The sequence below is a fragment of the Lontra canadensis genome, unplaced genomic scaffold (genome assembly GCF_010015895.1).
Source record: "Lontra canadensis isolate GAN:19392208 unplaced genomic scaffold, GSC_riverotter_1.0 scaffold197, whole genome shotgun sequence".
NCBI lineage: Eukaryota > Metazoa > Chordata > Mammalia > Carnivora > Mustelidae > Lontra > Lontra canadensis.
Window position 1 is genome coordinate 538,253 of NW_022631191.1, and position 16,231 is coordinate 554,483.

Here is a 16,231-nt window from a genome sequence, read left to right on the forward strand (position 1 = left end):
AATAATAGCAGGAGACTTTAACACCCCACTTACAGCAATGGACAGATCATCTAAGAAAAGCAACAGGGAAACTTGGCTTTGAATAACACACTGGACCAGGTGGACTTAACAGATAATATTCAGAACATTTCATCCTAAAGCAGCAGAATACACATTCTTTTCAAATGCATGTGGAACATTCTCCAGAATGATTCACATACGGGGTCAAAAATCAGCCCTCAACAAGTACAAAGAGACTGAGATCATAACATGCATAGTTTTAGACCACAACATTACAAAATTTGAAGTCAACCATAAGAAAAAAAAATGGAAAGACTGCAGATACATGGAGATTAAGGAACATTCTACTGAAGAATGAATGGGTTAACCAAGAATTAAAGAAGAAATTTAAAAATACATGGAAGCAAATGAAAATAGAAACATGACAGTCCAAAACCTTTGGGATGCAGCAATGGCAGTATTAAGAGGGAAGTACATTGCTACACAGTCCTACCTCAGGAAAGAAGAAAAGTCTCAAATACATAATCTAACCTTACACCTAAAGGAGCTGGAAAAAGAACAGCAAATAACCACCTAAAGGAGCTGGAAAAAGAATAGCAAATAAAGTCTAAGTCCATGAGAAGAAGGGAAATAATAAATATTAGAGCAGAAATAAACTATATAAAAACCAAACCAAAAGAAAACAAAACAAAAAACCCATAGAACAGGTTAACAAAACTAAGAGCTAGTTATTTGAAATAATTAGGAAAATTGATAAACCTCTATCAAAAAGAAAGGAGAAAGGACACAAATAGATAAAAATCATGAGTGAAAGAGCAGCGATCACAACCAACACCACAGAAACACAGTTATTAAACAGTACTATGAAAAATTATATGCCAAAAAACCACGCAACTTGGAAGAAATGGACAAATTCCTAGAAACCTACAAACTGCCAAAACTGAAACAGAAACAAATAGCAAATTCGAACAGACCCAGAACAGAAAAGAAATTAAATCAGTAATCAAAAATCTCCCAACAAACAAGAGCCCAGGGCCAGATGGTTTCCTAGGGGAATTCTACCAGACATTTAAATAAGAGTTAATACCTATTCTCCCCAACTGTTTCAGAAAATAGAAATGGAAGGAAAAGTTCCAAACTCATTGTATGAAGCCAGTATTACCTTGATTCCAAAACCAACAAAGACCCCACTAAAAAGGAGAATTAAAGGCAACTATTCCTGATAAACATGGATGTAAAAATTCTCAGTAAACTACTAGGAAATCAAATTCAACAATACATTAAAATGATTATTTATCATGTTCAAGTAGGATTTATTCCTGGGCCGCAGAGGTGATTCAGTATTCACAAATCAATCACATCATATTAATAAAAGAAAGGATAAGAACCATATGATCCTATCAATAGATGCAAAAAAAGCATTCGACAAAATACAGCATCTTTCTTGATAAAAACCCTCAATAATGTAGGGATAGAAGGAACTTACTTCAACCTCATATAGGCCATATACAAACGACCCACAGCTAATATCTTCCTCAATGGGGAAAAACAGAGCCCTTCCCCTATGGTCAGGAACAAGACAAGGATGTCTGCTGTCACCATTATTTAACATAGGCATCTAAATTGGCAAGGAAGAAGTCAAACTTTCACTATTGGCAGATAACATGATACTCTATGTAGAAAACCCAAAAAACTCCACCAAAAAATTGCTAGAACTCATACATGAATTCAGCAGAGTCGCAGAATATAAAATCAATGCGCAGAAATCTGCTGCATTTCTATACACCAATAATGAAGCAGCAAAAATAGAAATCAAGGAATCAATCCCCTTTGCAATTGCACCAAAACAAGAAGATACCTAGGAATAAACCTTACTATAAGGAGGTTAAAAAAATCTGTACTCTCAAAACTAGAGAACATTTATGAAAGAAATTGAGGAGGACACAAAGAAATGGAAAAGCATTCCATGTGCATTGGAAGAACAAACATTATTAAGATGTTTATACTACCCAAAGCAGTTTACACATTTAATGAAATCCCTATCAAAATACCACCAGCATTTTTCATAGAGCTGGAACAAAACATCCTACAGTTCGTATGGAACCACAAAAGATCCCAAATAGCCAAAGCAATCCTGAAAAAGAAGACTAAAACTGGAAGCATCACAGTTCCAGATTTCAAGTTATAGTATAAAGCTGTAGTCATTAAAACTGTATGCTACTGACACAAAACAGACACATATATCAGTGTAACAGAATAGAAAACCCAGAAATGGACCCTCAACTCTGTGGTCAACTAATCTTTGATAAGGCAGAAAGGAATATCCAATGGAAAAAGAAAACAGTCCCTTCAACAAATGGTGTTGGAAAAACTGGACAGCAGCACGCACAAGTATGAAACTGGATTACCTTCTTATACCATACACAAAAATAAATTCAAAATGGATGAAAGACGTCAACATGAGACAGGAATCCATCAAAATCCTAGAGAACACAGGCATAAACCTCTTTCCCCTTGGCAGCAGCAACTTCTTCATAGACACATCTCCAAAGGCAAGGGAAACAAAACCAAAAATGAACTGTTCAGACTTATTCAAGATAAAAACTTCTGCACAGTGAAGGAAAAAAATCAACAGAACTAAAAGGCAGCATATGGAATGGGAGAAGATATTTACAAACAACATATCTGGTAAAGGGCTAGTATCCAAAATCAATAAAGAATTTACTAAACTCAACACCCCAGAAAACAAGTAATCCAGTTAAGAACTGGGCAGTAGACATGGATAGACACTTTTCCAAAAAAAGACATTCAGATGGCTAACACATGAAAAGATGCTTAACATCACTCATCATCAGGGAAATACAAACAAAAACTAACAATGAGTTACTACCTCACACCTGTCAGAATGGCTAAAATTAACAACACCAGAAACAACAGGTGTTGGTGAGGGTGCAGAGAAAGGGGACCCTTCTTGCATTGTTGGTGGGGATGCAAACTGGTACAGCTACTACTCTAGAGAACTTGGAGTTTCCTCAAAAAGTTAAAAATAGAACTACCCTACCATCCAGCAATTGCGCTACTAGGCATTTATCCAAAGAATACAAAAATACAGATTCAAAGTGGTATATGCCCTCCGATGTTTATAGCAGCATTATCAACAGTAGCCAAACTATAGAAAGAGCCCAAATGTCTTTAGGCTGATGAATGGATAAAGAAGATGTGATGTGTGTGTGTGTGTATACATACACACACACACACAAACACACACACACACACACACACGTACAATGGAATATTACTCAGCCATCAAAAGAGTGAAATCTTCCCATTTGCGACAATGTGTATGGAACTAGAGCGTATTACGCTAAGTGAAATAAATGTCAGTCAGAGAAAGACTAATACCATATGATCTCATTCACATGTGAATTTAAGAAACAAAACAGGATCATTAAAGAAGGGGGAAAAGAACAAATGGAGAGAGGGAAACAAGCCATAAGAGACTTTTTTTTTTAAAGATTTTATTTATTTATTTGACAGAGAGATCACAAGTAGATGGAGAGGCAGGCAGAGAGAGAGAGAGAGGGAAGCAGGCTCCTTGCTGAGCAGAGAGCCCGATGCGGGACTCGATCCCAGGACCCTGAGATCATGACCTGAGCCGAAGGCAGCAGCTTAACCCACTGAGCCACCCAGGCGCCCCATAAGAGACTTTTTAAAGAAAGACTTTATTTATTTTAGAGAGAGTGGGGTGGAGGGCAGATGGGGAGAGAAGGGACAAGCAGACTCCTCATTGAGTGTGGAGCCCAGTGTGGGTTTGATCTCATGACCCCGATATTACAACCTTAGCCAAAGCCAAGAGTCAGATGCTCAACCGAGTGAGCCACTCAGGTGCCCCTAAATCATAAGAGATTCTTAACTATAGAGAACAAAGTGAGGGTTGATGGAGGGAGGCGTGTGGGGGATGGGATAGATGGGTAATGGTTATTAAAGAGGGCACTTTTGATGAGCACTGGGTGTTGTATGTAGTGATGAATCACTGAATTCTACTGTAGAAACCAATATTGCATGGTACATTAACAAACTAAAATTTAAATTTAAAAAATGTGTCTATGAAAATGACCGTATCCTTTGACCTAATATTTTCCACTTCTAAGAAGTGGACCTAAGAAGTCCCTATGAAATAATCCAAGAAATTTATGTAAAATTATGCTTATTAAAGCATTTTTATAATGATAAAGTAGAAATGACTTTAATAGTTTATATTCCATTTGATTAAATGTTAGGAAGTTCATAAAATTATATTCAAGAGGACTTTAAAATTACGTTGGAAAAGGTTTGATAAGGAAAAGCTCCTCAGTCAGCCCTAATCCCTCAGAGATGAACAGTATTTGTACTTCTTTTGCCATAGATCGGTTTTACTTCTACTTGAACTTCATATGTACTCTTTTGTGTCTGTCTCTCCTTTCACGTAGTATAAGGTGTTTGAGATTTATCTGTGTTGTACTTTGTTCTTTTTAGAACTGTGTAGTATTCCATTGTAGGAATCTACCACAATTTATCCATTCTTCTCTTGGTATACATTTGAGTTATTTGAGTTTGAGCTATTATGAATAAAGTTCTTGTTAGCATTCTCATTCCTATCTTTTGGTGGGCACATGTAGTCATTTTTCCTGGGTAAATACTTGGAAGTAGGATTGTTGCACCATATGGTAAATATATGTTTAACTTTTTAAGAAACTGCCATTCAGTTGTCCAAATTATACCAGTATATGCTCCTACCAGCGATGCACTGCAGTTCTAGTTATTCCATATCCATATGAGTGCCTGATGCTTATAACCTTTAATTTTAACCATTCTGTTGGATATATAGTGATGAAACATTGTGGTTTTTATATATGTTTAAGTGCTTTTTATTTTAGTGTTCATACCTTTTGAACCAATGATTCCACTTTGGGGACATTTTCCTATGAACATAATCTGAAATTCAGAAAAAATTTATATGTACATATATGCTCTTTTTGCATAACTTACAATAGCCAGATGTGAGAAATAACCTAAATGTCATGTATTAGGGTAGTAGTTATGTAATTTATGATAACATTTATGCTTAAAAATATGGTCATTCAAAATTATAATAGAAGGAGGATATGAAATTATATAGTATCAACTATAGAAAAATGTGTATATTAAAATAGCCCAGCAATATGTCAACAAAAAAGTTTATTTTAAAATACTGGAAGAAGGGACGCCTGAGTGGCTTAGTCAATTAAGTGTCTGACTCTTGATTTCAGCTCAGGTCATGATTTCAGGGTCCTGGGATTGAGTTCCGTGTCGGGCTCTGTGATCAGTATGGAGTCTGCTTGAGGATTCTGTTTCTCCTTCTGCCCCTTACCCCACTCACATGCTTGTTCTCTCTCTCTCTCTCTTCCCCCACCCCTCAAATAACTAAATCTTTTTTTAAGATTTAAAAAATAAAATATATAAGATAAAGTACTGGAAGAAAACAGACAAAAATATCTTTGGGTGGTGGTACTGTGTAATTTTCCCCCATTCTTATCTATTTTTTCTAATGATCAGATGACCATTTTAGAATAGCACAAAATATAAGTAAACATCAGTTCCTTATTTACTTATTTTTAAGCTTAATTTTTTAATTTTACATTTTATAATGCTTTCTCACTACTTAATTTTTTCTGCACCATGAAAAATTGCTCTCTGCGTTCTTTTTTTTTCTTTTTTTTTTTAAGATTTTCTTTATTTATTTGACACAGAGAGAGAAACCACAAGTAGGCAGAGGGGCAAGAACAGTCTGGGAGTGGGGGAGCAGACTCCCTGCTGAGCAGAGAGCCCGACGTGGAACTCGATCCCAGGACCCTGAGATCATGACCTGAGCCTAAGGCAGAGGCTTAACCCACTGAGCCACCCAGGCGCCCTCTTTTTCTTTTTTAAAGATTTTATTTATTTATTTAACAGAGAGAAAGACACAGCAGGAGAGGGAACACAAGCAGGGGCAGTGGGAGAGGGAGAAGCAGGCTTCCCGCTGAGCAGGTCACCTGATATGAGGCACGATCCCAGGACCCTGGGATCATGACCTGAGTCTAAGGCAGATGCTTAACGACTGAGCCACCCAGGCGCCCTTTGGGTTTCTTAAGATATTTAATTTCTGCTACTGTTTTGACTCTTCAATTATACATTGCATGAAAAACACACTCTCATGTTGTTTCTTCTCTTGAACATCTGATGTTCCAATGTCCAGTCCAGGACAGAAGATAAAATAGAGCGATTCAAGAAAGCAGTTGAATATTATTCTGTCACAACCAAACTCTCTTCACTGCCAGTGGGTCCCTCCTCCTTTCTAGGTAAGGCTTCCATCTGATACAGAGCTTCTGTATCCAAAGGGGAAACCGAGTCCCTCATGGGAACTCCTGGGCCAGAGTGAAACGATGACTTGTATTGCACTCTTGTAGAAGTCGTTCCTATTTGGTGGATATTTTCCTTTCGATTTCCATGTAATAAGAGTGGTGACCTGAGACACAGGGCACTGGTTTCTCCAAGTTTGTGGATGGCGTCCAATGCCATTTCCTTTGCTTGGGCTTCTTCTGGCACTAACCTCCATTATGGCCTAGTGTAAGAAAAATAGCCCTGTCCTTGAGTTCAGGCCTGAGTTTGAATTCCACCTCTGCTGCTTAATACCTATATGATCTTAACTAGTCACATTTACATGTATGTTATGTGGCTCATGATACCTATTTTATAGGATTTTTTAAAAAATAAAATAATTTCTCTAAGTTTCTTGTCATGGCACATAGCTGGTGTTCAATAAATTATAACTTATCTGTTAATAATTTTTCAAGCAATGTGGGGTTAGCAAAATGTATATGGTAGAATTACTAGGATTGACTGAAGTATAACCCTTTCTCTTGGCTTCAGGTCTTCGAAATAATCGGCTTGGAAATCCTCCCCTTCCACGAAATCAGATGAGCACTATCTCTGCTGGAAAGCCAATGGTAATATCTTTCAAGAGTCCTAAGACCATGTGTTAGCATTAGACTCAGGTTGCTTCTTGATTTTTATACTCTGAGTTAAGGAGTTAAGGTAATTCAATGTTATCAGAATATCAAGTGTTTATATGCCTATGTTGCATTCTCAACTGGAGGCTGGCAGATTATGTAAAGAAAACATTCAGATTAGTAGCCACTAGGGCACTGTGAAGGTAGATTAGCTATTGTTGGAGAGTAGTTCTAGGAGACATGTATTGGTCCATTGTCCTGACCCTGGAGGATTCTGTCCATATTTCACTGTTAGAATAATTTCTTATTATCCTCAATAGGTTCTTTGTATCCCAACAATCCCTGCTACTGGCATTATCCAATGTATCACAACTTCTGAGGGAACCATTCTGGAGCCTGTTCAAATGTTAAATAGCTTTTCTGTCTGTTTTATCCTTTAGTTTTCTCACCATGTGCCCCAGAAAATGAAATATCCACCACCATTCCCAATGGGACCCAACTCCTCTCTTCTCTTCTCTCCCCATGCTTTGGGGGAATCCCATGCTTTTTCTGAGGATCCCATGCTGCAGGACAGCCCCTTTGCCAATTGGGCTGTCTCTTATGACTCCTCTGCATCCCATTTTCCCAATTACTTGACTTCCAAAACCTCACCTCCTTTGGGACCAGACTCTTCTCACTCCTCTTCCTCTGATGGTGATGAACCAAATGGAACCAGCTCTGAGTAAGTATCTCAATAGGCACTCAAGTGAACAGACTTCTGGAGAATCTCTCTCTCTCTCTCTCTCTCTCTCTATATATATATATATATATATTTTTTTTTTTTTGCTTGTAACCTGGGTGGGGCGTGGGGAAGTATATGTTTCTGGCTTTTCTCTGTGGCTCTTTACTCTTAAATGAAGTAGGAAGACTCTATGCTTGACTACTTCATACTCATATTGACTCTGCACCGGTGGTAATTTTCAGCTACCCATGCCCCTGAAATAAAAGGAAGCATTGCAGCTGGTTAGGGAAGCTGTAGGTATGGGTGTGCTACATTTCATGGCTGTCATTTTTTAATTTTGAGAAGGATGGATTGAATGTAGAAAAAAATGATAAGATTTATAGAATTGAAGTATCGTATGCATCCATCAAAAGAAATGAAATCTGGCCATTTGCAATGACATGGATGGAACTAGAGGGTATTATGTTGAGCGAAATAAGTCAATCAGAGAAAGACAGTTGTCATATGATCTCCCTGATATGAGGAATTTGAGAGGCAGGGTGGGGGATTTGGAGGGTAGGGAAGGAAAAAATGAAACAAGATGGGATCAGGAGGGAGATAAACCATAAGATACTCTTAATCTCACAAAAAAAACTGAGGGTTGATGGAGGGGGTAGGGAGAGGGTGGTTGGGTTATGGACATTGGGGAGGATATGTGCTATGGTGAGTGCTGTGAAATGTGTAAGCCTAATGATTCACAGACCTGTACCCCTGGGGCTAATAATACATTATATGTTAATAAAAATAATCTTAAAAAAAGAATTGAAGTATTAAAACAGTTGAGTATGCAGTTACCTTGCTGAGACAGGGTTCTGAGGATGAAAACAGTGGTATTTTATACTAGCTTATTTGTTCTTAGATTATTTCTCCAAGCAGATTCTTCCTGGGAAACACTGAGGTTTCAACTGTAATTAGTTTCTTAGAATGTAAGCTGACTCTAGACATGGCCTTTTATAAGGTGTAGAGGAAATGAATCAGGTCCAATACTAATTTAGTGTCTTGATTTCCAGAGGGTCTGGAAGAATCCTTAGCCTCAGAACAGACATCTTCAGTTGGAATGTCTTTTTTTTTTTTTTACTATACTCATATGTTTATATCTTTGTTTTTTTCCAGCTGAATTATCTTATTATGTTAGTTACCATACATCATTAGTTTTTGATGTAGTATTCAGTGATTCATTATTTGCATATAACACCCAGTGCTTGTTACTCCTTATCTCTTCTACATGATCTTTTGAAATTTTTAGTCACATCACAGAAACACTTCAGCAGCAGCCTGGATGGGAGGATCCAAATGGTGACAGAGGATCCTGGGTACAGCCCATCGATGCTGGAGTTGCAGATACCAACCTGGGTGATGGAGAGCCCCACATCCCATCCCTGCTATCTATGTCTACAAGGAACCACATGGACATCACCATTCCCCCCTTACCTCCAGTAGCTCCCGAAGTCTTACGGGTTGCTGAACACAGACACCGAAGGGGTCTTATGTACCCATATATCTATCATGTCCTCACTAAGGTAAGAGAGCACATCAGCACCTACCTCCCTGCTTTCAACATTGTACTACACACTTCTAGAACCATAAGTTACCAGAGAAAATTCTAATTGGTTCTGAAGGGAGATAAAATACCAAGTATCCTGGGGCCCCTCATTGTATTAAGGGCCTCAGGTAAAGTGATGCCAGCAGGAGATGGAACTTTATAATAAATGAGGCCCCAAGAAGAGAACTATAATTGTGAGATGTCAAAGAAGATCATGCACCATATTGATAGACTGTGGACTTAGGGCTGGACACAATCTAAGAAAAGGTTTTATGCCCTTGTTCTTTACACCCTTGTTCTTTACTTCTTCTTCTACTTTTCCAGACTTGTTCCCTTCCTACAGTCTTACTATACAAATCTATCCCCCAGCAAAATGTCTAAGATGTGACTTTCTCCATTTAGTCAAGCTACAGTCAGTCATAGCAGAGACTCTAAAAATGGAGCATAGCTTTTAAGCTGGCTATGATCAGGGGGCTTATTACACCTTCTTTTTATTCTGAAACTGTTAAATACAAGTAGAAAATTTGGTAGCTTGGCTACAGAGGCTGTAGTTCATTACTGATTTTTCTCAGCTCAATTCCAAATCTTGAGGTAACCCATTTTGTTCTTTTTCCTGGACATTTTTTGTTTGTTTGTTTGTTTGTTTGTTTTTGTTGTTGTTAGGGTGAGATTAAGATCCCCGTATGTATTGAGGATGAGTGTAACATGGAGCTGCCTCCAGCTGCGCTCCTGTTCCGGTCTGCACGTCAGTATGTTTATGGAGTCCTTTTCAGTCTGGCAGAAACACAGCGGAAAATGGAACGCCTAGCCATACGGCGGCGGCTACCTGTAGAAGGTAGGTTTAGTTCTAGCTTCAACAGCTCTCTCAGAGCTTGGTGTGGAACAAAAATGTCTGTGCAAGCACATCATAATACTCTTGGCTATGGAGCAGCCTTTGAGAAAATACATAATTCACCAGAATACACATTAGTATGGGAACTGCATTAACTTAAGCCTCAATTCTTTAATCATTAAGCATTCAGAGTCACTACTACTTAAAAGAAGCATGCTGGACTTTGGGAATGTAGAGGTATATCTGACATAGATTTTCCTCCTCAGTAAGGTTTTGTTGTGGATTTGATCCCGTAGAGAGTTGGAACCATTGAGATGTTTTAAGCTGCAGAAGGACATGGTCAGATTAGTGTGTTCAGTAGAACCCTCTAGATTTCTCCTTCTGGGAAGATGGAGTACATATACTTTTCCTTCTTTCTCCTGCTAAATACAACTGAAAGCCCAGGACATTATATATATAACAAGCACAAGACATTCTCAAAGGTGACAAGAAAAAGGCAGATTGGCTAAGGACTTTGGGATCTAAGGAGTAATGCAGTGGTGAGTTCCCTGGGTTTTCTTATTGCTGCATATATCCTAGACTAGGTGTGGGACAAGCTGGCAGCCCAGAAACACCTAATAGGTACAGACCAGTAAAAGCCCCAAGAAATGCCTTCTCACTCTAGTCAAAGGACCCAAAAGAAAGAACCTAGCAACATAACATATTTAGATAATAACCACTCTACACTAGTCAAATACCACAGAAAAACTGCAGCCCACCCTCACCCCTACTAGCAAAGGCCAGATAAATAACCTAGACCTCTATCCTTGCTTGACTGTATAACAAGGGAGAGAGGGGAGCTGAGTGGGGAGCCAGGACTTTCATTCACTCCTGCTTGGCAGGAATGAGATAACATCCCCCTTTATTCACGGTAGTGATAGCAGAAAATACCTGCTAAAACAACAAAATTAAAATAAGATCCTTTCAAAATATTAAAGATCTTTTTAAAAGATTGAAATAAGAATTTTAAAACAATATCCCAAATGTCCAGGTTTCAATTGAAAATCCTTCATCATACTAAGAACCAGAAAGATTTCAAACTGAGATATCACACCAAGGAAAGAAAGTCAGTGGGTGCCATCATTGAGATGACATAGATGTTTGAATTACCTGATAGGGATTTCAAAACAGCCATCTTAAAAATGCTTTGACGAAGAGTTCTGAACATGCATGATACGACTTAAAAATAGAAAGTCTTAGCAACGAAACAGAAGATAGAAGAAAGGGAAATTAAGAACTAAAAAATAAAATAACAAAATACTCAATAGATGGGTTAAATAACAAATTGGAGACAACAAAAGAAATAATCAGTGAATGTGGAGACATAACAATAGATATTACTCAGTCTGAATAATAGAAAATAGGCTGAAATAATGGACAGGGATCAGTGAAACTAAAACAAAAGGTCTAATATTTGTGTCATCACAATTCCAGAAGGAGGGGTGGAAGAGGGTGGACTGCAGATGTATTCAAATAAATAATGGCTGGAATATTTTAAAAATTGGGAAAAGCAAGCCCACAGATTCAGGAAACTAAGTGAATTATAAATAATATAAACCCAAAGAAATCCATGCGAAGATGTATCTTGATTAAACCTGTGAAAGCTAAAGGCAGAAAAATTCTTGAAAGCCTCCAGAGAAAAGCAGTGCTTTACCTATTGTGGCAAAACAGTATGAATAACAGCTGATCTCTCTTCAGAAGCCAGAGTCCAGAAGGAAGTTGCACAACATTTTCAAGGGCTGAAAGGAAAGAAATGTCAGGTTAGAATTCTGTATCAAACAAAAGCATCCTCCAGGAATGAAGGGGAAATCAACATATTCTCAGGTGAAGGAAAAGTAGGATAATTTTTCACAAGCTGAACTGCAGTAAAAGAAGGGCTAAAGGTATTCCTCTACACAAAAAGGAAATGATAAAAGGAGGAATCTTGGGAGGAGCTTGGGACGATGGCAGAATAGGAGGACCCTGAGTTCACCCCGTCCCATGTTTCCAGTTAGATATCATCCACATCCAAGTCAATAAACTGGAGAGCAATCTGAAGACTAATAGAACAAACTGCACAAACAGTAGACAGATCTGTTCATACTTGTTTGAGTATGTTGGGGGACTTCTGAAACAAGGGAGCTGGCAGGTGCCATTTTCCATCCCCAACTGTCAGCATAAGCAAAGAGACACCTGTTGGAGGTGGGGCTGCACAGACACTTGGCACTTAACTCACTAGCAGTGCTCCATGCCCCCGAGTTCTCTTGAGGACTTATCAACTCCAAGCTGCTGGTGTTGTTGCCCTGGGCTCAGGGCAATTTTTTAAAAAAGATTTATTTATTTTAGAGAGACAGCACAAGTAAGAGGGGTAGAGGGAGAAGGAAAGAATCCCAAGCAGACTACGTGCTGAGCATGGAGCCTGACACGGGATTTGATCCCACCACCTGAGCCGAAGCCAAGAGCTGGGCAGTTATGGGGCACCTGGATGGCTCAGTCGGTTAAGTATCTGCCATTGGCTCAGGTTGTGATCCCAGGGTCCTGGAATTGAGCCCCACTTTGGGCTCTCTGCTCAGCGGGGAGCCTGCTTCTCCTTCTTCTCTGCCTGCCATGCCCCTTGCTATGCTTTCTCTCTGTCAAATGAATAAATACAATCTTAAAAAAAAAGAGTTAGATGCTTATCTGACTACACCACCCAAGCACCCCAGGGCAAATTTTGTTAAAGCTAAACAGGTTCCCTACCCGGCCACCAGGTGCACAGCTGCCGCTGAGCACCATGCATGTCTGTCACACTGTGCTTAGCTGTGCACCCCTAGCCACACTTGTGTGATCTCCAGGACATGTGCCCCCAGCCACAAGCATGTACCACCCTGAGCAGCAATCCTCCAGTCACCTTTGTGCACCCACAGGCATCATCTCCCACTATGCCCAGCTGTGTATCCCCAGCTGGTCTTGTTTTTCTGGCTGCCCAGTGTGCAGCCTCCAACTACTACAACACTAAAGGAGATCTGGCATAGGACTAGTTGCCCAGTGTACATTTTGCTAATACAACTGTCCTGTTCCTTTTCCTTGGTGGGCATGCCCCACTCCCCCAGAGCTAGCCTGCCTGGGTCCCACTACCACCATAGAGAGCAAGCACAACCCACAGCAGGCAGAGAGTCAGTGCTGATGACTACATGGAAAGGAAAAGGGACCCATAAACAAAAGAAGGCCATAAGCAATATACATAGGATATTCTCCTGAAGTGCCAGGTTCTGGTGAATAGGGGATTAACACTCCAGGACCTCTTCTTTATGAAGTCACTACTTTCAAGAGGAGAAGATGGAACTGACTTTGTTAACACAGAGAAATTGACACAGAGAGGCAGACAAAATGAGAAAACAAATTTATCCCAACTGAAAGAAAGGATAAGGCCAAAGCCAGAGATCTAAGCAAAACAGATGTAAGTAACATGCTGGATAAAGACATTAAAGCAATGATTCTAAGGATACTCACTGGACTTGAAAAAAGAGTAGACTACATGTGTGAGACACTTAACACAGAGATAAGGATGACATAGCAAAGATAAGGGGCACAATAGATGACATTTAGAAACACATTTGATGGAATGAACAGCAAGATAGAAGAAGCAGAGGAACATGTATATGGAAACAAATGAAAATGAATTAGTGACCCAGGAGAGAGAGTAATGGAAAGTAATCAAGCTGAATAAAGGAGAGAGAAAAGAATTATGCAAAACAAGAATAGACTTAGAGAACTCACTGACTCCGTTAAATGTAATAACATTTATATTACAGGAGTCTCAGAAGACAGAGAAAGGTGGTCAGAAAATGTATTTGAAGAAATAACAGCTGAAAAGTTCCCTAAGCTGGAGAAGGAAGCAGATACTTGGGTACAGGAGGCACAGAGAAACCCCAACAGATTAAACAAAAGCTGACCAACAGCAAGACATATTGTAATTAAATTTATAAAGTATAGTGATAAAAAATTCTAAAGGTAGCAGGTAAAACAAGTCATTAGCTTACAAGGGAAAAATCATAAGGCTAGCAGGAGATTTTGCAACAGAAGCTTTGCAAGCCAGAAAGGAGTAGCACGATATATTTGAAGAGCTGAATGGGAGAAATCAAGAGTCAAGAATAATCTATCCAGCAAGGCCGTCATTCAGAATAGAAGGAGACTTAAAGAGTTCCCCAGACAAACAAACCTAAAGCAGTTCATGACCACTAAACCAGCCCTACAAGAAATATTAAAATGTGAGACCTGATGTTATAAAAATCCTAGAAGAGAACACAGGCAGTAACGTCTTCATCATTAGCTGTGGTAGCTTCTTTCTAGATAGGCCTCTCGAGGCAAGGGAAACAAAAGCAAAAATAAACTCTTGGGACTATATCAAATAAAAAGATTCTGTACTGCTAAGGAAACAATCAAAACTAAAAGGCAGAATGGGAGAAGATATTTGCAAATGACATATCCACTAAAAGGCTAGTATCCAAAATATATAAAGGACTTACAAAACTCAAACCCTAAAAACAAATAACCCAATTAAAAATTGGGCAGAAGACATGAACAGTCATTTCTCCAAAGAAGACATCTAGGTAGCCAACAGGTACATGAAAAGATGCTCAACATCACTCATCATCAAGGAAGTGCATATCAAAACTACAATGAGGTAACACCTAACACCTGTCAGAACGGCTAAAATCAAAGGCACAAGGAACAACAGGTATTGGCAAGGATGTAGAGAACTGGGAACCCTCTTGCAGTGTTGGTGAGAATGCAAAGTTGTACAGCCACTGTGCTAAATAGTATGGAAGTTCCTCAAAAATTTAAAACTGGAACTACTTTATGAACCAGTATTTGTACTACTGGATATTTACCCAAATACAAAGACACTAATTCAAAGGGATACATGCACCCTTATGTTTATAGCAGTATTATTTATAATAGCCACAATATGGAAACAGCCCAAGTGTCCATCAGTTGGTGGATGGATAAAGATGTGGTGTGTGTATGGAATATAATGGAATATTGTATAGTAATAGATAATGGAATATTATTAAGCCCTAATAATAACTAAATCTTGCCATTTGCAACAATATTGTGGAGCTAGAGAATATAATGCTAAGCAAAATAAGAGAAAGACAAATACCATATGATTTCACTAAATGTGGAATTTAAGAAACAAAACATATAAGCAAAGGAAAAAAATGAGAGAGAGATAGTCAAAGCAAAAAACAGGCTTTCCATCATAGGGAACAAACTCATGGGTACCAGAGCGGGGGAGTAGGAGGGTGGGTACATGTTTTGATGAGCACAGGGTGATGTATGAAAGTGCTGAAGGACTGTATTGTACACCTGAAACTAGTAACACTGTATGTTAACTAACTAGAGTTAAAGTAGAAATTTAAAGAAGGAATCTTACAACATCAGGAAGAAAGGAAAGACAATGGAGAGAACAAATATGTAGGTAAAAACAATAGACTTTGCTTTTCTTGAGTTTTCTAAATTTCACAGTTAAAGCAAAAGTATCACTGTTTAATTTGGTTCTTAGTGTCTGTAGGGAAAATATGTAAGACAGTTCTAAGTCAGGAAGATTAAAGGGATGTAACTGGTAAGGTTTCTATACTTGAACGGGTAAAATGTCAATACCAGTAGACTGTGGTAACTTATGTGTACATAATGCAATGCCTAGAAAATGCATTAGAAAAGGTGTACACAGAAATACTCAAACACACTATAGATAAATCAACACGGAATTCTAAAATAAGTTCATGTAACCTACAGGAAGGGAAGAGGAAGAAAGCAGAGATATGAAAAACAGAAAACAAACCAAAAAAATGATAGACTTAAGCCCTAACATCAATAATTACATTATATGTAGTAGTCTAATTACACCAGGTAAAATACAGTCATTCACAGACTGGATAAAAATCATCACCCAATTATATGTTGTCTCCAAAAATTCACTTCAAATATAAATGATATGCATGTTGAAAGTTGAATGTTGGAAAATTATTTACCATGAAAACATTAAACAAAATAAATTAGGTATGGCTATATTAATACCACATAAA

General features: G+C 38.5%; 1 protein-coding gene across 3 annotated transcripts in view; it reads left to right on the top strand.

Moving 5' to 3' along the window:
- Positions 1–16,231, top strand: part of FAM120C (family with sequence similarity 120C) — a 110,710-nt gene that overhangs the window by 40,771 nt on the left and 53,708 nt on the right. For all 3 annotated transcript variants that reach the window (XM_032847957.1, XM_032847958.1, XM_032847960.1), the window contains exons 5-9: positions 6,254–6,356; positions 6,928–7,004; positions 7,448–7,728; positions 9,014–9,287; positions 9,974–10,145. In XM_032847957.1, coding sequence (XP_032703848.1) covers positions 6,254–6,356; positions 6,928–7,004; positions 7,448–7,728; positions 9,014–9,287; positions 9,974–10,145 — 907 coding nt within the window. The remainder of the gene's footprint in view (positions 1–6,253; positions 6,357–6,927; positions 7,005–7,447; positions 7,729–9,013; positions 9,288–9,973; positions 10,146–16,231) is intronic.